This window comes from Sinohyriopsis cumingii, chromosome 18 (genome assembly GCF_028554795.1).
Source record: "Sinohyriopsis cumingii isolate HCF-2022 chromosome 18, ASM2855479v2, whole genome shotgun sequence".
Classification (NCBI taxonomy): Eukaryota; Metazoa; Mollusca; class Bivalvia; order Unionida; family Unionidae; genus Sinohyriopsis; species Sinohyriopsis cumingii.
This window is the reverse complement of record NC_142978.1, coordinates 37,811,243-37,836,685: the sequence shown is the minus strand read 5'-3', so window position 1 is coordinate 37,836,685 and position 25,443 is coordinate 37,811,243. Positions and strand designations below refer to the sequence as shown.

The following is a 25,443-nucleotide window of genomic DNA, read 5'->3' as shown; positions in this document are numbered from 1 at the left end:
AAGGTGTAAAAGCCAAACACCAGTGCCATTCATTTCATGATGAGTGATACCTCTCCAAGGCACTTATATGAATGTACTAACATATACACCCTAATTCATGACAAATGCAAATTATGGGTAAGGTATGCATGGGTACATTTTCTTCACAATATGATTTTTTTTACAATGATGTACATCAAATGTGTGTAATTAATAAAAAGTTCATACATTTATAAGAGCTGTTAAAAGCTAATGTTTTCCATCATTTTCAATATTAAAATCTTTTAAACATATGCAAACAGCCCGTATAAAGAGGTCCTACAATCTGATGAATATTGAATGGCATTTAAATTCATCTTAGTCAGTTCTCATATATGATAATACAATGTGGCAAAACTATGCAATGTCATATTCCAATAATGACACTAAATACAAAACTTGAGGATTGTGAGCAATTTGTTTATATAAACATAGTCACATCTCTCATGCATTACACCTCTATACTCAAGTTGGAGAGGAATCTAAAGTATTGTCTCTAACAAAAACCAAAGACTTGATGCTCCATTTTCGAGTCAGAAAAGGCAGTAACTCTTTCAAAGTATTTGTAATACTAATGGCTTGGAGAGTTCAAGTGACACATTATCTGAAGCATTATTTTAATGATTTCCTTTTAAAGCATTTTCTACTATTGTTTTTAGTACAGTGGGACACATCTAAGGGGAGTAACTAAGGGCATAATAATTTCACCATAATCTTAGTTACTTCCCTTGACACCTAACACTCCAGTAGAATCTATACTACGTTACCAATTTTAGCAATACCATTATTGCTGCTATTAACAAAACATGCTATATTCAGTAATCAAAACAATGGACACTGTGCCACATGCATATAGAAATTGAATTGTAGAAGCAGAATGATTGGTGAATATGCACACCTTCCAATAATAACCAATCAATAACTGTGCAACTAGTTGTGTTCATAAGAGTATGTCATGTAATGCATCAAACTGTGAGTTACTAAGGGCAATGGAGTGGATGGTGCAATGGCGGCTTTTGTAGGAATGTGAAAGGTGTTCATGATAAGACTCTACTTACCATATGTGGACTGACATGGTCAGGCAGTTTTGTATATAAAGTCATTTTATGACAGTTTTCATGTTTTAGTAGTATCCATACCTTACTATAATTTACAGGATTGCCACCCATTTGTAATGAACGTCACAAAATCGATAAATGGTCCAACCTGGGCGCAACTGTCATTGAACATATCCCCAAAATTATTTATACAAAATTTGATCAAAATTGGCTTGGACATTTTTGGAAATGAGGAAAAAAAGTTTTCCAATACAGTTCTTATGGAAACAACAATGTTGCTAATGGAAGCACACAAGACACAATTTTGATACAGAAAGTATAGAAAAATTTTGGTACAGCCATTCTAAAGAAGTTGACAATAGTTAAGCAGATCTGATGTCCACAGTGCAGACCATGATCTTTCAGATCAATACACACTCAGGTTATTCCATCACTGATTAGAAAATCATGTGTAAAATAATGAAGAAGTGTTTACCACAAGGCATCATTCATTATCATAGCAATTATTATGACTTACTCAGACACTATTTATGGCCAAACACTGAGATGCTATTTATGGCCAAACACAGAGATACTATCTATGGCCAAACACTGAGATACTATTTATGGCTGTGAGATAGTATTTGTGGCTGAATACTGAGATAGTATTTATGGCTGAATACTGAGATACTATTGATGGCTGAACACAGATACAATTTATGGCCAAACACTGAGATACATTTTATGGCCAAACACTGAGATACTATTTATGGCAGAACACAGATACCATTTATAGCAAAACACTAAGATACTATTTATGGCTGTGAGATACTATTTATGGCTGAATACTGAGATACTATTGATGGCCAAACACAGATACAATTTATGGCCAAACACTGAGATACAATTTATGGCCAAACACTGAGATACTATTTATGACCAAACACTGAGATACTATTTATGGCAAAACACAGATATTATTTATGGCCAAACACTGAGATATTATTTATGGCCAAACACTGAGATACAATTTATGGCCAAACACTGAGATACTATTTATGGCCAAACACTGAGATGCTATTTATGGCTGAACACCGAGTTACTATTAATGGCTGAACACATACTATTTACAGCCAAACACTGACATAAAATTTATGGCCAAACACTGAGATACTATTTATGGCCAAACACTGAGATACTATTTATGGCTGAACACTGAGATACTATTTATGGCTGAACACTGAGATACTATTTATGGCCAAATGCTTAGATACTATTTATGGCCAAACACTGAGATGCTATTTATGGCCAAACACTGAGATACTATTTATGCCCAAACACTGAGATATTATGTATAGCCAAACACAGATACTATTTATGGCCGAACACATACTATTTATGGCCAAACATTCAGATACTATTTACGGCTAATGCTCCCTCATTATAATACTATCCATGTAAACCGAAGTATATCCCCTTATAGTGAAAATACCTAATAATAAAGTACATAATACATATAAGCTTACAACCAATTAATGAAATGGGATCCATGACCATGTCTGCTTTATATATGTAAGTGTTATAATTAAGTGCCTTGTAGTGAGGGTATTATGTATTACATTTCCCTTGTACATAAACTGATATAACTTGGACATAAATTACATTTGTGGCAAGGAATGGTAGAGTCATATGAAATTGGTTATTTAATTCATGATTTGTGACAACCACAAAATAAACAAAAGTCTAATACATAATAACTGAAGTGAATCTAGTCCTGAGCTGAGAATGGGAATCCATACATAAAAATTCAACTAATTTTTAAAAATTCTTTATCTCACAATGGGGGAAATCCTTTTTCCAGCTTTCCATCATGCAGAAGTCTAAATCTGGGCAGGAAGATATATCAAACAAAATCAGCTTTTCACAATTCTGCAGAACCCTGTGAAGATACAAATATAAACATTATTCAAAGGAGATAACTTCTATCATGCCAAGTCTTGGCCCCATTTTCTTGAGAACATTTTAGCATAGAACTTGATATCAAGCTAAAAATCTCCAAATGTTATGTTTGATGCAATCAGTTATTTAAATCAAGCAAACTGAATAAAACAAGGTTTACAAAATTCCTGCAAAATCTATGATTCCAGTTAAAATACTGAATGTCACTTTATTTGGACTTGGAGCTTGGGCTCAAGTTGTTCACACAGAAAGTGTAGAGAATATCAGGAATTAGTGATGAAGATATTTTGTGATCATGTGACCTAAACTTAATAAAATGAATTAATATGTATCAAAGCATATCTAAAAATATGTAACAATTGTATTTGTAAGGAAAATAGTTCCTATTCTTATTTTTCAAAACAGAAAGAAAACCCAAAACAGTCCTCATCAATTGTTTGTAAGGATACTAATGAACTTACAAATGTCAAATGATATTTTCTGGCTTCATCAGCATTCAACCATGTCAAAGACAACACAATATTCTTTCAAGGAAATCACATTTCTTTGTATCACTGACTGGATCAAGATGTATTCCATACCTGATATATATTCTATTCATAATATGTTAAAAGAGCAAAGCTAAGTTGGTAGAACATTGGACTTGTAATCCATGGGTTTAAGGTTCAATACCTGCCCAAGTCAGCCCTGGTTGGCTGTCTCAGTCTCCCTATTAACTTCCATTGAATGTTTCATATCTCAGAAAAACTTCTGTCTTAAGTTATTATTGCTAACTGTGAATTGCAAGATATTAGCAAATAATTGGATTCTCTGGCTGGATAATTTGTGTACTTATGAAAATTATTAATTTTCCCAAATCATATCTTGTGTTATGACTTTAGGCCTTAAAAAATAAAGCAGAAAGAAAGTGAAACCAACAATTTAACTGAACTCAAATAGCAATTTATTTCCCCATAATAACCTTGCATGTCCCAGTGAAACACAATGATGCAATCCAGAATGACTTTGAATGAGTTCAGAATAATCCAAATAGTGAGGATAAATCCTAAAGTGAATGAGCAGTTTAGTAATTTCAATGAATATTTCAAATAAATAGTTCCTACTGAATTATATCTTTTTTCAAAAACACAACTGCAAACTCTGATCACATTTTGATTCCCACAGACTGATACAGAACAGAAAAGAATCATCTCTTTAACAAATCTATTTACACGCATTTTCACTTGACCTTCAACATAATAGAATGTAAACCACTGCAGCATATAAACCTAGTCAAACTGTAAACAAGACTGGCCTTGAACTCAAATGCCAGGTAAATCTTGTTTACAACATACAATCATGGACAAAAGTTTGCTATGAAACATCCTGTTTACAACATACAATCATGGACAAAAGTTTACTATGAAACATCCTTTTTACAACATACAATCATGGACAAAAGTTAGGCACACAGTATAAATTAAATATACATAACACTGGAAATTAATATCTTTATTGTAATAATTTTGTAATGATGAACCCAATAAGTACAACCTCTACGCTGAAAAACTAGGTTGCATTATATTCCTGCTTGCCAATAAAGAGCATGCTAATGTATAAATGTTCTCTTACAATTAAATTATGATATTTGCATTTCTGATCTTAGTTTTTCTTTCTCTTCTTTTTAAGACCAACAACAGTCTGTTCATTGTGCACATGCACTGACATTGGTGATAAGCCTTGGTGGAATTTTTTCTAAGACTGTGACCCAGATCTCACATTAATTTTGGTTCATATCATTAAAATAATATACGAACAAAATGGTACACATCAATACATTATCTTACCTACAAAAATCTGAAAGATAAACCATATCTTCTTTCACAAAGGCCTGAAAGGATCTCCATCTATACCAATACATTATCTCAAATTAACCAAGCCTACTAAATCTAAAATGAAGTTACCAAGGGGAAATAAAACGGACTAAAAACACGTGAAACTCGCATATCGGAGGTGCTGGCTGCTGCATCGGAAATAAATGTAAACCCAGTTTAGTTTACTGGAAAAGGGACAACTAAGCCTACCTGCATATTTAAACATTTTATATCACTCCATTTCAATGATAATAAGAACTGATGTGCATGACTGATTTGTCTTCCCTTTTATGCTTACCTGAGGTAAATACAAAAGCCTGCACTCACATATGGGTTGGATATAATGTTGATGACCAACTGATTTTACAACTATGAAAGCGAACAATTAATTTAGCCAACTGTCTCACGATGAAAGGTTGTTTTCTTTATCATTTCTTATAAGAAGCTCACAGCTCACTTTGTTTAGGGATCTGCTTGATCAAACTTTGTGAAGTAATATGTCAACTGATTTCAATGCTGACAATTGATGACAATCTTCAGTTAATTCATCTGATAAATAGGGTCATAAATGCAATTTCATGGCCAAGGGTTGAATATTCAATCAACAGTTTCAGTGCAGGTAAAACATTACTTAGTTTACATGCTAGTTTTATTTATTTGCATTATACATTTAATTTGTTCTTGTTGTCATTTGTATACCATTTAAAATATTTACACATTTGTGAAAATATGTCTGAAAAAGTGAAAGACCTGAATATTAGAGTTAAATATGGTATACAGACTGGTATACAGACTTGAATATTAGAGTTAAATATGGTATACAGACCTGAATATTAGAGTTAAATGTGGTATACAGACTGAGCTAAAAGATCATATTCATTATGGTATATACCAATTTATAAACTGCTGGCAGACAAGACTCTGCGTGTACATGATATGAATCAGTTTTCTGTATGGGGAGAGAGATCGCAATAGATGGAGAAACACTGATCAGGGGAGGTAATAAAAACTTTGTATACACATACATGTACATGATCCTAATTATTCATCAACTTAAACATCTGTTAGTGGAATGTTTGAACTCTTTTCATGCAGAAGAAATAGAATGCATGCACATGTGGACACCTGTGTAAAAAACATACAAACCTTTGAGCAGCAAATGCTGAAACCTCCCTGGTACTTGAAATATCAAGCTGTTCCATCTCCTTACAGTATTTGGCAATGTCTAGTAAATCATGGTCACACACAGTCCTAAAAATTTAGCATTGCAAAATTATTACACTTCCATCAAATGAAGTCACAATCTGAAGAATAAGGGAATGAATGATTGATTGAAAGTTAAGGAAGGCTGGATAATCCAATTGCAATCAAAAGGAATCCCATAAATTCAGCTCAAAAGCAATTACATTACACCCACTAGTAACATCCCAGCCCTAGGGGTATTCTTGTCCATGGTGAAAAATAAACATTAATTTACATGAACAGTCATATTAAGATGTGTGTAATGTGATTTGGAATTCTAACATAGCTTTAACAATTTGTCAGTCATATTGTTACGATGTCTGCAAAATGGCAGTTTATAGTGATGTCTAGCACTGGGGCATCATGCTGCAGACATGTAGCATGATGTCCCACCCAGTCACATTATCCTGACACTAGGCCGACCAGTCCTAACACTAACCTCTTAATGATGAGCGCCAAGCAAGGTAACTTAGTACCAATTTTTGTAAGTCTTTGGTATGACTTGGCCGGGGATCAAACACACGACCTCCCGCATCTGAGGCGGATGCTCTAACCACTAGGCCACCTGAGCAGTCATATTAAGAAAAAAAACATTTAACCTTGCAAAAATGAGAGCCACTGAAAAACTATATGACAGGGATGAATGTCTGACTACATCACTGAAGTAAGAAGCAACTTTCAAAAAGTTTTTTAAAAAAATCAGTCAATATCCAACACCTAACACACACTGACACACACACACACACACACACACACACACACACAGAGGACAAGCTAGTGGTTCTAAACAATCACTTGCCCCAATGGACTTTTTATTTTACTATTCTTTTGACATAATGATATTGTTAGACGTAAAAATTTGTTATAACAATATGCTTTAGGCTGAGTCATTCTCTGTGTTTAATTGTACCTTTCGAAATAGTGTACTTCAGAAACAAATTTATCCATGACATTAACCAACAAACTTTTGATTAATTTAATTTCATTAAAGAACTGTTTTCTCCAGGTCTTGTTTTCAAATCGGTAACAAAATAATTTTTGCTTTAAAGTGTTTTCTAACATCATTTATGCCTGACTTAATGTTAGCAGCCATTAATCCATGAATTTACACAACATAATGTACAGACCAGGAAGACACTGTATTGTCTATTGTCAGACACTATTCTATATCAAATAAATAGATTAATGTGAAAGAAATTACTGTGTCCAATTCAAATATGAGTAGTTAATGAAAAGTTTTCAAAAACATCTTTTATTCTACTGATCACAAATACTATTCATTTTTTTATTCTATTGATGACAAGTACTATTCACTGTTCCAGTGAGCAAATGGAACAAAAGAGAGCATTGTTATATATAACTAAATGCAGAATACCAGTAAGCAATCATGTCCAACCAAAGTGATACTTTGCAATTTGTGGAGATAAGATACTATGTTAACTTTCATAAGGGTGGATGTTTTCAATTCATCTTGACTTTATCCAACAGTATACCAAGCTGTCATTCCATTCAATTAACTGAGCATCCACCTTGACTTTACCCAACAGTATACCTAGCTGTCATTCCATTAAATTAACTGAGCATCCACCTTGACTTTATCCAACAGTAAACCTAGCTGTCATTCCATTCAATTAACTGAGCATTCACCTTGACTTTATCCAACAGTATACCTAGCTGTCATTCCGTTCAGTTAACTGAGCATCCACCTTGACTTTATCCAACAGTATACCTAGCTGTCATTCCATTCATTTAACTGAGCATCCACCTTGACTTTATCCAACAGTATACCTAGCTGTCATTCCATTCATTTAACTGAGCATCCACCTTGACTTTATCCAACAGTATACCTAGCTGTCATTCCGTTAAATTAACTGAGCATCCACCTTGACTTTATCCAACAGTAAACCTAGCTGTCATTCCATTCAATTAACTGAGCATTCACCTTGACTTTATCCAACAGTATACCTAGCTGTCATTCCGTTCAGTTAACTGAGCATTCACCTTGACTTTATCCAACAGTAAACCTAGCTGTCATTCCGTTCATTTAACTGAGCATCCACCTTGACTTTACCCAACAGTATACCTAGCTGTCATTCCGTTCAGTTAACTGAGCATTCACCTTGACTTTATCCAACAGTAAACCTAGCTGTCATTCCGTTCATTTAACTGAGCATCCACCTTGACTTTATCCAACAGTATACCTAGCTGTCATTCCATTCATTTAACTGAGCATCCATTTTGACTTTATCCAACAGTATACCTAGCTGTCATTCCATTCAATTAACTGAGCATCCACCTTGACTTTATCCAACAGTATACCTAACTGTCATTCCATTCAATTAACTGAGCATTCATCTTGACTTTATCCAACAGTAAACCTAGCTGTCATTCCGTTCATTTAACTGAGCATCCACCTTGACTTTATCCAACAGTATACCTAGCTGTCATTCCAGTCATTTAACTGAGCATCCACCTTGACTTTATCCAACAGTATACCTAGCTGTCATTCCATTCAATTAACTGATCATCCATATTGACCTAATACTACTCTAGTCCAATAACTTAGATCCCAAACATGTCCTGATGATGACTGGTAGTTTGGGTCTGATCTCACCTATTCATAAAACTCCAACACTACAATGTACCTATCAATTATTTAAAGACAACTGTAGGTATTTCTCATGACTATCATGTTTCATTCAGTTGAAGGAGCAATTTGATGATAGGTCTGGATCAACAAGGCTACATCAGCAGATAATTGGCTGTTCCATCAATATTGAAGAACCAATCAGATTCAACTTTGCACATTGAAAAAAAAATCTTATGGCCATGTGACTCAAGCATCTGAATATATCATGTGACCATCATAGATTACTTGACAGTGTTCTAAGCCATTTGTGTTGTTGTTGTTGTTGTTCTAGGGTTTAACGCTATTTTTCAGCACAAGATAGGCTATACATGGTGGCCAGTATAACTGGTGGAGGAAGAACCCTGGAAAACCCAGGGAAGAACCACCGACCCACGAGAAGCTACTGGCAGGCTTTCCCACATACCTATGCTAGCCGAGCCTTAGACTCGAACCCACGCAGACAGAGGTGAGATGGCAGTGATCCGGAACGGTGAGCGCTTTAGACCACTCAGCCACTCGGGGCTCCCATTTGTGTTGCAATATAAAATTATTTCTGTAATTTGATGCATCACTAAATAGTGATAATAATTACATGATAATATATTCATCATGTGACAATTATATTAAAAAATTACAGATGCTTCAGTTTCCTGAGAAACTGTACTTACGTATTTCCAGTCAAAAATAGTTTCTTTAGTTTGGTACACCTTTGTGACAGCTTAACAAAGCATAATGTTGTGGACTTCAGTTCTGGACTGAAAACAAATATAAACTTTTGGTCAATGACAAATTCCATGAAAGTTTTGTTTTGAAACTGACAATTATAAAATACTACAGTACAGTCCAAGGCAGTCATACAGCACCTTATAATGAAGTATATAATACACAATTTCATTACCATTTGATGAAATGAGATCCAAGACCACATTTGTCTTAACAGGAACTGTATTATATTGAAGGGTATTATAATGAGGGAGTGTGTATCCTGATTGTTCTTTTCAGATGTTTTTTGACACGCAGATTTTTGTTATATCTCCAGTAAACTGCCAGTTAAATTTTTGTTGCCATTTTTGGATTTAAGGCCATTTGTTTAGCACTTGATAGGTTATACATGGCAGCCAATATATTTGGTGACAAACGCAATACATGTGCATGTGCATACCCAGCTAACAACACACACAAAGGGTATACATGTATTCACAATTTGAAACCTTTTTGTTCTCATCTCCCCATCCTTTAGAAACCTCATACCCAATCCTCGCCAATACTTCAATAATTCCTGTAGATAAAGGTTAGGTTATAGGAACTGATGGATGCATGGACAGATAATGGACATAAATTGATGGACACTATCAACAAGAAGTGGATACAAAAATTAGGCAATGACAGTCTTATATTTGAGGAAAGCTGTCAATGATTGTTTTGCTGTCAAAAACTGAGTTTGAGGAGATGAAAGAAATATTTGTCACAATAAAATTAACAAAATACCCATGGCCTCAAACAGAAGAGTGATACATACTGTTGTTGAGTAAATATATGGAAATATTTCACTCATTAAATAGGAACACTGAGTTGTCATGAGTGGCAATGATGCAAGTAGTCCACCTGTAATGAGACTGATAGAAGGCTAGGGGTTGATATTGCCTATTCATAAAAAGTTGCAGTTTCATCTGCACACACTGGTGCACATTTTAGACACTTACCAGTACCACATTTCTCATGGCTGTTGAGCTAATACTTGCAAAAGGGTTATTTTGGTGTACATAATATTTCTGAATCAATCTTATATTTGAAAATTTGTAAATACGTGTGGAATAGCAAAACCCTGTGGCCAGTTTGAATTATGTGCTAGATACAGCTATTATCAAATCCCAGTCAGTTTTTAAACTGTATGCAGGTGTGTTCTGAAATTTTCATGATTTATGTTGAAAACTAATTTAAAACAATACTTGAATTCTACTTTTTGCAGTTTGGAGTTTATTTTTATGCATTTCTGGATGGCACCACATTGACTGCATAAATGTATACTAGAGGATGTACTGTTGACATAGTTTAAGCTCTGTGCATCCTGATGCATGGGGAAAGAGAGAGAGAAGGAGAAAAGAAGACTACAAATCAAATATGCCTAAATATGGATTTACAGGTTTGAATAAATCAAAAAGTAGTTCCAAATATTATATTATCACTGGTGATAAAAGTGATATCACCACTTTGGCAATGTAACTTTTGTCCCACTGATATATTTCAATATCTCAATATGAAATATATAAGTCTGATTCAACTGGAAAATGCATTGATCCAGATTTACAACTGCATAAAGTATTGTCAGATCAGGGTCTATGCAATTTGTTAGGAATAATCAATAGATTAAAGATCACATACCCTGATCTGCTGGCACAATATCTGTGGCTAATCAGGGTTTATGCTGTTTGCAGTTAGACCCAATTTAAATGCAAGTATATATGGTATCCCATTATCGAACACTATAGCAGACTGTTAAAAATAGTTTTAAAACGTGTTTTTTTTCTTCATAGTACCACATTGTAAAGGAGGTTAAGATGTCTGAATGCATCTTACTGCCACATATTTGATGTCCAACAGACCCAACAGTATGCTACTGCCACATATTTGATGTCCAACTGACCAACAGTATATTACTGCCACATATTTGATGTCCAACTGACCCAACAGTATGCTACTGCCACATATTTTGATGTCCAACTGACCAACAGTATGCTACTGCCACATATTTTGATGTCCAACTGACCAACAGTATGCTACTGCCACATATTTTGATGTCCAACTGACCCAACAGTATATTACTGCCACATATTTGATGTCCAACTGACCCTACAGCACATTACTGCCACATATTTGATGTCCAATGGACCCAACAGTATGTTACTGCCACATATTTTGATGTCCAACTGACCCAACAGTATATTACTGCCACATATTTGATGTCCAACTGACCCTACAGCATATTACTGCCACATATTTGATGTCCAACTGACCCTACAGTATGCTACTGCCACATATTTGATGTCCAACTGACCCAACAGTATGCTACTGCCACATTTGATGTCCAACTGACCCAACAGTATATTACTGCCACATATTTGATGTCCAACTGACCCTACAGCATATTACTGCCACATATTTGATGTCCAACTGACCCAACAGTATATTACTGCCACATATTTGATGTCCAACTGACCCTACAGCATATTACTGCCACATATTTGATGTCCAATGTACCCAACAGTATGCTACTGCCACATATTTTGATGTCCAACTGACCCAACAGTATATTACTGCCACATATTTGATGTCCAACTGACCCTACAGCATATTACTGCCACATATTTGATGTCCAACTGACCCTACAGTATGCTACTGCCACATATTTGATGTCCAACTGACCCAACAGTATGCTACTGCCACATTTGATGTCCAACTGACCCAACAGTATATTACTGCCACATATTTGATGTCCAACTGACCCTACAGTATGCTACTGCCACATATATAATGTCCAACGGACCCAACAGTATGCGACTGCCACATATTTGATGTCCAACTGACCAACAGTATGCTACTGCCACATATGATGTCCAACTGACCCAACAGTATATTACTGCCACATATTTGATGTCCAACTGACCCAACAGTATGCTACTGCCACATATTTGATGTCCAACTGACCAACAGTATGCTACTGCCACATTTGATGTCCAACTGACCCAACAGTATATTACTGCCACATATTTGATGTCCAACTGACCCAAAAGTATGCTACTGCCACATAGTTGATGTCCAACTGACCCAACAGTAAGCTACTGCCACATATTTGATGTCCAAATGACCCTACAGTATGCTACTGCCACATATTTGATGTCCAACTGACCAACAGTATGCTACTGCCACATATTTTGATGTCCAACTGACCCAACAGTATATTACTGCCACATATTTGATGTCCAACTGACCCAACAGTATGCTACTGCCACATATTTGATGTCCAACTGACCCAACAGTATATTACTGCCACATATTTGATGTCCAACTGACCCTACAGCATATTACTGCCACATATTTGATGTCCAACTGACCCAACGGTATATTACTGCCACATATTTGATGTCCAACTAACCCTACAGCATATTACTGCCACATACTTGATGTCCAACTGACCCAACAGTATATTACTGCCACATATTTGATGTCCAAATGACCCTACAGTATGCTACTGCCACATATTTGATGTCCAACTGACCCAACAGTATGCTACTGCCACATATTTGATGTCCAACTGACCCAACAGTATGCTACTACCACATATTTGATGTACAACTGACCAACAGTATGCTACTGCCACATTTGATGTCCAACAGACCTGACAGTATATTACTGCCACATATTTGATGTCCAACTGACCCAACAGTATATTACTGCCACATACTTGATGTCCAACTGACCCAACAGTATGCTACTGCCACATTTGATGTCCAACTGACCCAACAGTATATTACTGCCACATATTTGATGTCCAAATGACCCTACAGTATGCTACTGCCACATATTTGATGTCCAACTGACCCAACAGTATGCTACTGCCACATATTTGATGTCCAACTGACCCAACAGTATGCTACTGCCACATATTTGATGTCCAAATGACCCTATAGTATGCTACTGCCACATTTGATGTCCAACTGACCCAACAGTATGCTACTGCCACATATTTGATGTCCAACTGACCAACAGTATGCTACTGCCACATTTGATGTCCAACTGACCCAACAGTATATTACTGCCACATATTTGATGTCCAAATGACCCAACAGTATGCTACTGCCACATATTTGATGTCCAACTGACCCAACAGTATGCTACTGCCACATATTTGATGTCCAACTGACCCAACAGTATATTACTGCCACATATTTGATGTCCAACTGACCCTACAGCATATTACTGCCACATATTTGATGTCCAACTGACCCAACAGTATATTACTGCCACATATTTGATGTCCAACTGACCCTACAGCATATTACTGCCACATACTTGATGTCCAACTGACCCAACAGTATATTACTGCCACATATTTGATGTCCAAATGACCCTACAGTATGCTACTGCCACATATTTGATGTCCAACTGACCCAACAGTATGCTACTGCCACATATTTGATGTCCAACTGACCCAACAGTATGCTACTGCCACATATTTGATGTCCAACTGACCCAACAGTATGCTACTGCCACATATTTGATGTCCAACTGACCCAACAGTATGCTACTGCCACATATTTGATGTCCAACTGACCAACAGTATGCTACTGCCACATTTGATGTCCAACTGACCCAACAGTATATTACTGCCACATATTTGATGTCCAACTGACCCAACAGTATATTACTGCCACATACTTGATGTCCAACTGACCCAACAGTATGCTACTGCCACATTTGATGTCCAACTGACCCAACAGTATATTACTGCCACATATTTGATGTCCAAATGACCCTACAGTATGCTACTGCCACATATTTGATGTCCAACTGACCCAACAGTATGCTACTGCCACATATTTGATGTCCAACTGACCCAACAGTATGCTACTGCCACATATTTGATGTCCAAATGACCCTATAGTATGCTACTGCCACATTTGATGTCCAACTGACCCAACAGTATGCTACTGCCACATATTTGATGTCCAACTGACCAACAGTATGCTACTGCCACATTTGATGTCCAACTGACCCAACAGTATATTACTGCCACATATTTGATGTCCAACTGACCAACAGTATGCTACTGCCACATATTTGATGTCCAACTGACCCAACAGTATATTACTGCCACATATTTGATGTTCAACTGACCCAACAGTATGCTACTGCCATGTATTTGATGTCCAACTGACCCAACAGTATGCTACTGCCACATTTGATGTCCAACTGATCCAACAATATGCTACTGCCACATTTGATGTCCAACTGACCCTACAGTATGCTACTACCACATATTTGATGTCCAACTGACCCAACAGTATGCTACTGCCACATATTTGATGTCCAACTGACCCAACAGTATGCTATTGCCACATATTTGATGTCCAACTGACCCAACAGTATGCTACTGCCACATATTTGATGTCCAACTGACCCAACAGTATGCTACCACCACATATTTGATGTCCAACTGACCCAACAGTATGCTACTACCACATATTTGATGTCCAACTGACCCAACAGTATATTACTGCCACATATTTGATGTCCAACTGACCCAACAGTATGCTACTGCCACATATCTGATGTCCAACTGACCCAACAGTATGCTACTGCCACATATCTGATGTCCAACTGACCCAACAGTATGTTACTGCCACATATTTGATGTCCAACTGACCCAACAGTATGCTACTGCCATGTATTTGATGTCCAACTGACCCAACAGTATGCTACTGCCACATTTGATGTCCAACTAACCCAACAGTATGCTACTGCCACATCTGATGTTCAACTAACCCAACAGTATGCTACTGCCACATTTGATGTCCAACTGACCCTACAGTATGCTACTGCCATGTATTTGATGTCCAACTAACCCTACAGTATGCTACTGCCACATATTTGATGTCCAACTAACCCTACAGTATGCTACTGCTGCAGCAATGTTACAATAATGGATTTACACATTTTAGATGCCTATCACATTTATGTGATATAATGATGTGGCCAATGTTTTCTAAAAATCCAACCTATTTATCCTACATTCAGGTTAATATTTTTCCAACCTATTTATCCTAATGTTGGATTAGTATTTTTTCCAACCTATTTATCCTAAAGTTGTGTTACTATTTTATCAAACCTATTTATCCTACAGTTGGGTTAATATTTTATCTAACCTATTTATCCAACAGACAGGTCAATATTTTATCCAACCTATTTATCCTACAGCCAGGTTAATATTTTTATCCAACCTATTTATCCTACAGCCAGGTTAATATTTTTATCCAACCTGTTTATCCCACAGTCGAGTTAGTATTTTATCCAACCTATTTATCCTACAGCCAGGTTAATATTTTTATCCAACCTGTTTATCCCACAGTCGAGTTAGTATTTTATCCAACCTATTTATCCTACAGTCAGGTTAATATTTTCCCAAGGAATGGTCATTGTTGGACCAAGCTTTGCTGGGTGACTAAACAGATTTGCAAACAATCCTAATAACTAATATATTTTTTTTAAAACGTCTGAATTCAAGGAAATCAGTGGGGAAACTGGTAAAAATATAGTACAGACTAATCATTTTATCCATTATATTTTATGTTATTTTGCTGTAATTCATCCCTTAGCTTTTACTGTCATAAAATAATTACTGTGATAATGTCGTACAAATGCATTGCATGAAAACTGTTTCTACCGGCAAATATAATAACAGTCATAAATTCAGATGTTATTTTCATTAGCTCTTTCATATTTTTCACTTAAAAATTGTAAAAGGGAGTAAAGCTGTTATTTTACTTGATATCTGCATCTCCAACCAATTTCAATTCTAAGTTTGAAATTTTGGGATGAAAACTGCAAAAATATACGTTTTAGATTGGAAATCTGTCCAAACTTTTGTCTAAAAAGAGTAATAGAAAAATTCTCATTAGAAGAAATTATTTGTGAGACAATTTAGAGAATGAAAATTTTGTTAGCACTTTGTGAATATTTTTCTGTATATTTGTAACAATGACCAAGAATCTGTATTCTAGAGAAAATTCTTAACATTTGGTCAGTCTTATTTTACATGTGGTCAGCCTTGATTTGAATGTGGTCAAACTTTACATGATGTCAATGTCAGTTAGGTGACTTACCACCATCCCAGGTCTATTTCCTCTAAGTCAGGACAGTTGATAGAAATACATTCAAGCCCTTTGTGAGATATGGATTTACTTCTCCATAGATCAATTGACTTCAATATCCTGAAATCAATAAGGAAACTGACTATGGCATTATTCATGAAATCAATAAGGAAACTGACCATGGCATTACTCCTGAAATCAGTAAGAAAACTGACCATGGCATTACTCCTGAAATCAGTAAGGAAACTGACATGGCATTACTCCGAAATCAATAAGGAAACTGACCATGGCATTACTCATGACGAAATAGAATCAGTCCAGATACTTCATTACAAATTTAGACAATTTTGAATATTATTAAAAGCGTCAACTGAAAATAAATGTATTCGAGGTCGCTATATTATATATACTGATACCAAAATTATGTCTCTAACCCACCCTGAAAATCATTAAAATTAGCTCTGCTGATATTTGGTTTTTATCTTCATGATTAATTTAACTGAGGACATCATTAGCATAAAATGACCTGTACATTTGCTACCTGGAATTGTTAATTTTTAGTTCCATGATCCCATTGTTTAAGATACAATTAATATGCTGTGCAGACGGGGCACTTAAACATTAGAATCTTGTCTTTGAGTGATATTGTATTCCAATGAAATGTCTATTTGACTATCTGGATGCCCTGCTTGATATCGCACAGAATATTTAAATCCAAATTGCTGATGGGAAACATGCAAACGAGAAAACCCAACCCAAATTGCTCATGTGAAACATACACAAGAGAAAACTCAATTTAGAACAAATGCAACTTAGAACAAACACAGTGTCAACTCACATGAGAAATTTTAACTCTGCTTATTTTCAAACTTTAGTCACATGTAATAGAAATGAATGTTTTCTAAGTTAATCTTTCTTATGAGAAAATTCAAATTCTCATGTGAGCAAAATCTGCAGAGGTGAAAATTGTTTTAGTTTTTCCTTGCCTCACATGATTTAACAAACTGCACACATAAGCTTGCAAAATCTACCCTATTTACATACGTTTCTAACAAGGTCCTTTTGTGCAGCTTTTGAGGAGCTCCTGAGAATTGATGAAATTTTTCTGTAAAGGTGTTTCTAGCAAAGTAATTTGCACAGCTACTTATCTACGTAACTTCTTATTGTTTTTCCATTTCTATCTTATTATCCTTCCTTTCCTGTAATTCCATAAATAATAACGTCTTATCTAGTGGATAAATTAATCCAATGAAATCCTTACAAATAACTGTATCAAGTTCTGTTTCACTAAGAATTCATTTATGCATAACAATACAATTCTGAATTCTTTGAGAAATGATTTAATACATGCATTGTAAGAAATACAGGACACATGAGTATGTGCATTTGTCTCTCTCACTCACCCTTTCTCTCAAACATGCCACTATTCATTATTACCAATATTCTACAACATCAAATTCATAAATACAATAACATTAATACCCAATTTCAATATTTTAAAAATATTTGGCTCTCTCTGTGGGGGCCACTCATGGGCTAGAATCTGAATGTAAAAGAATGATTCCAAATCAGTGCTTGGGTGATCCCAGCATTACAGTATATTCTGGGCTGATCCCAGCTCAAGTAGAATTGGTGATAGGCTGATCCCAACTCAGTGTAAAAGAATGATTCCAAATCAGTGCTAAGGTGATCCCAGCATTACAGTATATTCTTGATTGATCACAGCTTAAGTAGAATTGGTGCTAGGCTGATCCCAACTCAGTGTAAAAGACTGATTCCCAATCAGTGCTAGGGTGATCCCAGCATTACAGTATATTCTGGGCTGATCCCAGCTGAAGTAGAATTGGTGCTAGGCTGATCCCAACTCAGTGTAAAAGACTGATTCCCAATCAGTGATAGGGTGATCCCAGCATTACAGTATATTCTGGGCTGATCCCAGCTGAAGTAGAATTGGTGCTAGGCTGATCCCAACTCAGTGTAAAAGACTGGTTCCCAATCAGTGCTAGGGTGATTCCAACATTACAGTATATTCTGGGCTGATCCCAGCTGAAGTAGAATTGGTGCTAGGCTGATCCCAACTAGCTCAGTGTAAAAGACTGATTCCCAATCAGTGCTAGGCTGATCACAGCATGCTCCATGGGTACTTTTTACTATACCAGTACTTCGGTAGTTTCCATGAGAAAAGAATGTTTGGATATTCCTAAGTGATCTTGCTACAAATTTAATAATATTAACAGCATGTTTGAATTTTTCAAGACTAATTTTAAAAAATGTTGTTCTATAAAACAGTTTAATTTGTCACAAATTTTCAATATTAGAAATATATTTATGCTCCTTCAATCACATGTTTGGCATTTGGCACATATGCTAACAGTGGCCAATTGGGATCTTGTGAAAGATATCTGCGCCAAAATCCAACATTTTGACAAATTTCAAACTTAAAATAATTCACTTTTTAGCTATATGGTAGCAGTTGTTAACATTTTATGTATATGTACACCTTTGTAAGATGGACTAATACAAAAATTTTAAGTAGAGCATATGTTTAAATCCACTAAAATATTTTATCATTTGTTGATTAATGTTAATGTTTGCTGGCCTCTCTCATAAATATCTTGTCTGGGTATTGGCATCCCACTCAAAGGTTCCCTCCCTATTATGTAAATAATATAGATGTAGGCTTCCAATTTTTAACAATATGCTCTGCAATGTCAACACGATCTTTCATAGGGAGTCAATGTCAACACGATATTTCATAGGGAGTCAATGTCAACACGATATTTCATAGGAAGTCAATGTCAACATGATATTTAATAGGGAGTCAACTATAATGTAAGCTTAATCATCCCTATGTTGCTAGTTCTAGATTATAACTATTCAACAACACACAGAAACATGATAGCAGATTACTCTAGTTTTAGATTATAACTATTCAACAACACACAGAAACATGATAGCAGATTACTCTAGTTTTAGATTATAACTATTCAACAACACACAGAAACATGATAGCAGATTACTCTAGTTTTAGACTATAACTATTCAACAACACACAGATTCATGATAGCAGATTACTCTAGTTTTAGATTATAACTATTCAACAACACACAGATTCATGATAGCAGATTACTCTAGTTTTAGATTATAACTATTCAACAACACACAGAAACATGATAGCAGATTACTCTAGTTCTAGATTATAACTATTCAACAACACACAGAAACATGATAGCAGATTACTCTAGTTTTAGATTATAACTATTCATCAACACACAGAAACATGATAGCAGATTACTCTAGTTTTAGATTATAACTATTCAACAACACACAGAAACATGATAGCAGATTACTCTAGTTTTAGATTATAACTATTCAACAACACACAGAAACATGATAGCAGATTACTCTAGTTTTAGATTATAACTATTCAACAACACACAGAAACATGATAGCAGATTACTCTAGTTTTAGATTATAACTATTCAACAACACACAGAAACATGATAGCAGATTACTCTAGTTTTAGATTATAACTATTCAACAACACACAGAAATATGATAGCAGATTACTCTAGTTTTAGATTATAACTATTCAACAACACACAGAAATATGATAGCAGATTACTCAAGTTTTAGATTATAACTATTCAACAACACACAGAAACATGATAGCAGATTACCCTAATATAAAGTACTGACCATTCACAAAGGGGTGTGTTTGGCTGCAATTTTGTTGTAAGAGATATTATATTTCTATCTCAAGATAGGTAATAATAATATAATAATAATAATGATGATAATAATAATAATAATGACGATAATAATAATAATAATAATAATAATAATAATAATGTCATTATAATAATACTAATACTAATATGATTATAATAATACTAATATGATTATAATAATAATAATGATTATAATAACAATAATAATAATATGATTATAATAATAATATGATTATAATAATAATAATAATAATAATAATAATAATATGATTATAATAATAATAATAATAGTAATATATAATAATAATAATAATAATTATTATTATTATTATTATTATTATTAATTTCAGATAATGTAATGGTTACAATATTGTTATTTTTGCTATAGATTAGAGCAAGATATTTTCCCACCTATTGACAGATTTATTTTATAGAAAGTGTCTGGCCCCTGCCCCAGAACATATTGTTGGTCCCTATTATAATCATGGCATACCATAGTACATGTATATAACATAGTATGTTCAGAAATCATGATTTAGATATATGAAAAGGCTAAAGTTCTTGTAGCAATTTTAGTTAAATATGAATTCAACTGAAAATACAGTATAACCTTCCTTGGTGCAATACATAAAAAGTTTTTATACATAAAAAAAACTTGTATAAATGTATTTTATATAACATTCGCCTGTCAAATGTGGACATCAGTCACTGTTTTATGGTCAACAAATTTAACCACAATGGACACTGATCAAATATATACATCGATTTGCCTCCCTTGAAATTTAACTACTCAGTGGATAATTACCATTTTACACAGGGTCTCAATAAATCGTAACTTCATTTATCACCGATTTTATAACAGATATGATCATGCTTCAACTAGGACCTAACTGGTTTTTGTTTAAGTGATTTTATTTTTCAATTGTAATCTTAACCATTTCGATACGATTCTTCTATAATTCTGAACCTATTGTGCATTTCATTGGTAAGTTTCACCTCAATAATTCAGACATTGTCAGTGCTAGATTTTTATTCTTACTGAATGTAACACTGCAGTAAATGTTTTCAGAATGAATCCCCTGGAATCTCTACCTATTTTCAAATTTTATACAATACTCATTGTTATAACTGTACTAGCTGTACAGAAAACAGAATACTGGCCCTCTACATAAAGTACACCATTCTATAAATGATGCTTGTTATCCCTTAAATGTCTTCTGAACAGGTTTCACTTTGTCGGGTATTTTTTAATCTTTAATAAACATTTTCAAATATGCCTAAAACGTCATACACTAAAATAAGGGAAATGTAATATATTTTCAGTCAGCATAAATTTTCTTTTTCTTTCTTGTTTTGTACAATACTCACATTTAAATTGTCTTTTGTGTACAATACTCAATTTATGTTTTTCTATCTTTGTGTACAATACTCAAATTAATTTTTTTGGTCTTTTTTGTTTAATACTCAAATTTACTTTTTCTGTCTTTTTTGTACAATATTCATATTTACTTTTTTCAGTCTTTCTATTCTATTCAGACTTACTTTTTTCTGTATTATTCATATTTACTTTTTTTCTGTCTTTTTTGTACAATACTCAAATTTGCATTTTCCATCTTTCTATATGATTCAAATGTACTTTTTCTGTCTTTTTTGTATGATATTCAAATTTACTTTTATCTGTTTTTTGTACAATATTCCTATTTAATTTTTTTGTCTATTCATATTTAATTTTTTCTTCTTTTATGAACAATATTATATTCTGTCTCTATTCATATTTGCTTTTTTGTACAATATTCAGATTCACTTTTGCCTGTTTTTTGGTACAATATTCATATTTTACTTTTTCTGTCTTTTTGTACATTATTTATATTTACTTTTTCTGTCTTTTTTGTACAATATTCATATTTACTTTTTTCTACCTTTTTGTACAATATTCATATTTACTTTTTCTGACTTTTTTGTAAAATATTCATATTTACTTTTTCTGTGTTTTCTTGTACATTATTCATATTTACTTTTTTCTGTCTTTTTGTGCAATATTCATATTTATTATATGCTCATTTTTTTCCCCTGTTAACTGTACATTGTTAGAATCGTTCAGTATTCCCTGATACTGAACGCACGCAACATTACACATATAGCATTCACGTGCATAAAGGAACTACTTTCTATTGTAAACAAACAATGGACGCAGATGCCAGCACTTTTGATTTGTACACAAATCCTGTACACTCACGTAAGAGGCTCTTTATGTTGTGGTTGTTTAAATTTGTTTCTGAAAGAACTAAAACATGTTTTGTGGACTGCAAAAATCTGTTTTGGCACATTCTGCATTGATACAATGTAACGGATTTAGGCTAGCTACATTATATAAAAGATGGAAGATAAGGTCCTTACAAATAACATACACGTGACAAGGCATATACTGTCTCCTTTAGCTGGTGATAAGAATGGCAAAATAAAATATACTTACAGTTTTACATCCTGAATTTCCTAAAAATGTATTTTCTTAATTCTGCAAATCCAAATTACATGAGCCATGTCATAGGTTTTCAATCTGGATTACACATTTCGAAATTGTGCTGTAATTTCAATGATAAGTGCAATTTCATCCTCCTTACTGCACTCAAAATGAAATAAGCATTAAATTACATAGCGTCCTTTTGATAACTGCAATTGAAAGACTTCATATTTTCCCCACATTATGATTTCAAACATTCAATGACAGAAACAGAAACACATTTGCAGACGTAAACACGCTTCTCCAGTGCCACTTCAATCCGATGTATTTCATGTATAATTTGCACAGATGAATCCAGTCCAAAATCACAAACTTTCATCGAATCGAAACAAAATACAAAAATATATTCATTCCGGATCAAATGGAAAAGTTGTTGCAATGCGCATTCATTTGCAATATGACTGCAAATTTCAATTTTAACTAGACATGCCATTTTCTTTTGAAAGTTATGCAGAGCGCGTGACTAAGTTCAAATTTATCTCGGTGGAGTTATGTGCGCATTAATAATGATGTCATTATGTAATGACAATCTGTGCTCATGTATTTAGTTTGGAATATGGCATTCATTAATTTACGTTGTTTCTTGTCATGTATTTTGTTTATATAATTAAACATTAGGTAGAATTAAAAAAGTGAGCATATAATAAAAAGGTTACTGCATTTGTATGGGAAAATATGAACTCGTTTTGTCGGAAGGATATACTGCACTCCCAAGGTCATGCAGTATCCCATCCCAAAACTCGTTCATATTTTCCCATACAAATGCAGTAACCTATAATAACTTTTTCTGTCTTTTTTGTTCATTATTCATATTTACTTTTTTCTCAAACATGTTGATCTGATCTCCATTCAGAGACTTTTTGCATCAATATAAAAAAAGTTTTCACAAAAAAAACTTCTCTGTACCAAAATTGTATGTACAAAAATAATTTGAATTCATATGGAATGAGTCTATATAAAAAATTAAAGGTTATAATCAATTACATCAATTACATAAATTAGAACAATTACATAAATTACATCAATTACATAAATAACATCAATTACATAAATTACATCAATTACATAAATAACATCAATTACATAAATTACATCAATTACATAAATTACAACAATTACATCAATTACATAAATTAGATCAATTACACGATTACCATACTTGCAGTTCTTTCCCAATTCATAGGTAATATCATCCATGGAGTGTAAACAAATACATGACCCAAGGTTAAGGTGCTGTAGATCATGGCAAGACCTGTGAAGCAGCAAATATTTCAATAATAATTTGTAATAATGACAATAACAATAACAACAACAACAAAAATAATACTCAAAACCATATTCATCATTATATTACAAGCAATATCTCAGAACCTATTGATAGGCAGTGATGAAACACCTGAATGTAGCTATAATACAAATTTATATATTCATAAAATATAAACATACTTAAATAGGAGTACCACACAGGGACTGACACTCTACAGAAGCATTAGAATTTCAAGGAATTCAAGATAAGACCATCTCTTTCTTGTAACTGGAGTACTGAAACCATTTCTGATATTCTTTAGTGACAAGATTTTCAAATTAGCTGCTGTGCTGTATATCAGACAGAAACCATTTTCATTTAGGATCTAGAAAACATTAGAAACCTTTTGGTGAAAACCCCATGTCGACGTGACCATCCTTTCAAAGTGAGCAATGATACAAAGATTTTCAAGACAGCCATTGTGGAGGCCTGACTGGCACCATTTTGTTTAGGAACAATTAGGTATTATAATATAACTATTGGTGAAAATCACATACTGATGCAGCCATCCATTTGGGTGGATAACAGTATGGCCACCATAGGGACATAGTGGGGTTGGTTTACATCATTTTAATTTAGGACCAACTACATACCATATGTACTCTTCTGATGAAAACCCCATGTCAAAAGAAGGAGTCAATAACAATATTTTCATGATGACCATTATATTGGCCATACTGGATAACAGATCAGCACCATTTTACTTTATGCCCAGCAAGACTGTATTAAGAAGCCTCCTTGTGAAAACCCCCTGTTGATATACTGTCAAGGTGCTGAGTGGCTGAGTGGTCTAATGTGCTCACCTATGGCTCTGGGGGCCAGAGTCTTGGGGTTGTCCAATGTGGGTACATGAGAAAGCTTGTCAGTAGCTTTCCATGGGTCCATAGTTCTTCCTGGGGTTTTCCTGGGTTCTCCCTTGACCAGTTATACTGGCTGGCATGTATTGCTTATCTTGTGCTGAAAAATGGCATTAAACCCCACAACAACATCAACATAATACTGTTTCGGAAGCATAACACTAATATAATTTTCAAGATGGCTGCTATGGTATCCATATTAGACATCAGAATCACACCATTTCAATTTAGTTCCAACTAGACATCACAAGAAGTCTTCTGGTAAAAGCACAATATCAATACTATCACCAATTAGTCATCACAAGAAGTCTTTTAATATAAACCCATGTTGATATGACCATCCATTCAGAATGAGTAGCAATAGAAAGATTTTCAAGATAGCCACTGTGGCTGCAAAACGGGAAGTCTGAGCATGCCCATTC

The 25,443-nt window shown here is 34.3% G+C and overlaps 1 protein-coding gene across 1 annotated transcript; it reads right to left on the bottom strand.

Annotated features, from left to right (window-relative positions):
* Positions 1-2,389: 2,389 nt before the first annotated feature.
* Positions 2,390-24,102, bottom strand: LOC149776421 (F-box/LRR-repeat protein 4-like). Its single transcript, XM_089942510.1, has 5 exons — positions 24,018-24,102; positions 16,619-16,726; positions 9,407-9,493; positions 6,014-6,118; positions 2,390-2,994 (listed from the first exon to the last, which is right to left on the bottom strand). The coding sequence occupies exons 1-5, from the start codon at positions 24,053-24,055 to the stop codon at positions 2,874-2,876; spliced, it is 459 nt and encodes a 152-aa protein (XP_089798636.1). The 5' UTR covers positions 24,056-24,102; the 3' UTR covers positions 2,390-2,873.
* Between the last annotated feature and the right edge of the window lie 1,341 nt (positions 24,103-25,443).

Excerpts from the sequence above, each read along its gene's own strand:
- LOC149776421 (XM_089942510.1), bottom strand. The coding sequence starts at position 24,055 with ATGGATGATATTACCTATGAATTGGGAAAGAACTGCAA. Across the intron at positions 9,494-16,618 it reads GAAATAGACCTGGGATGGTG|TCCAGAACTGAAGTCCACAA; the intron begins GTAAGTCACCTA and ends ATTTGTTTTCAG. Across the intron at positions 2,995-6,013 it reads TCAGCATTTGCTGCTCAAAG|GGTTCTGCAGAATTGTGAAA; the intron begins GTTTGTATGTTT and ends GTATCTTCACAG.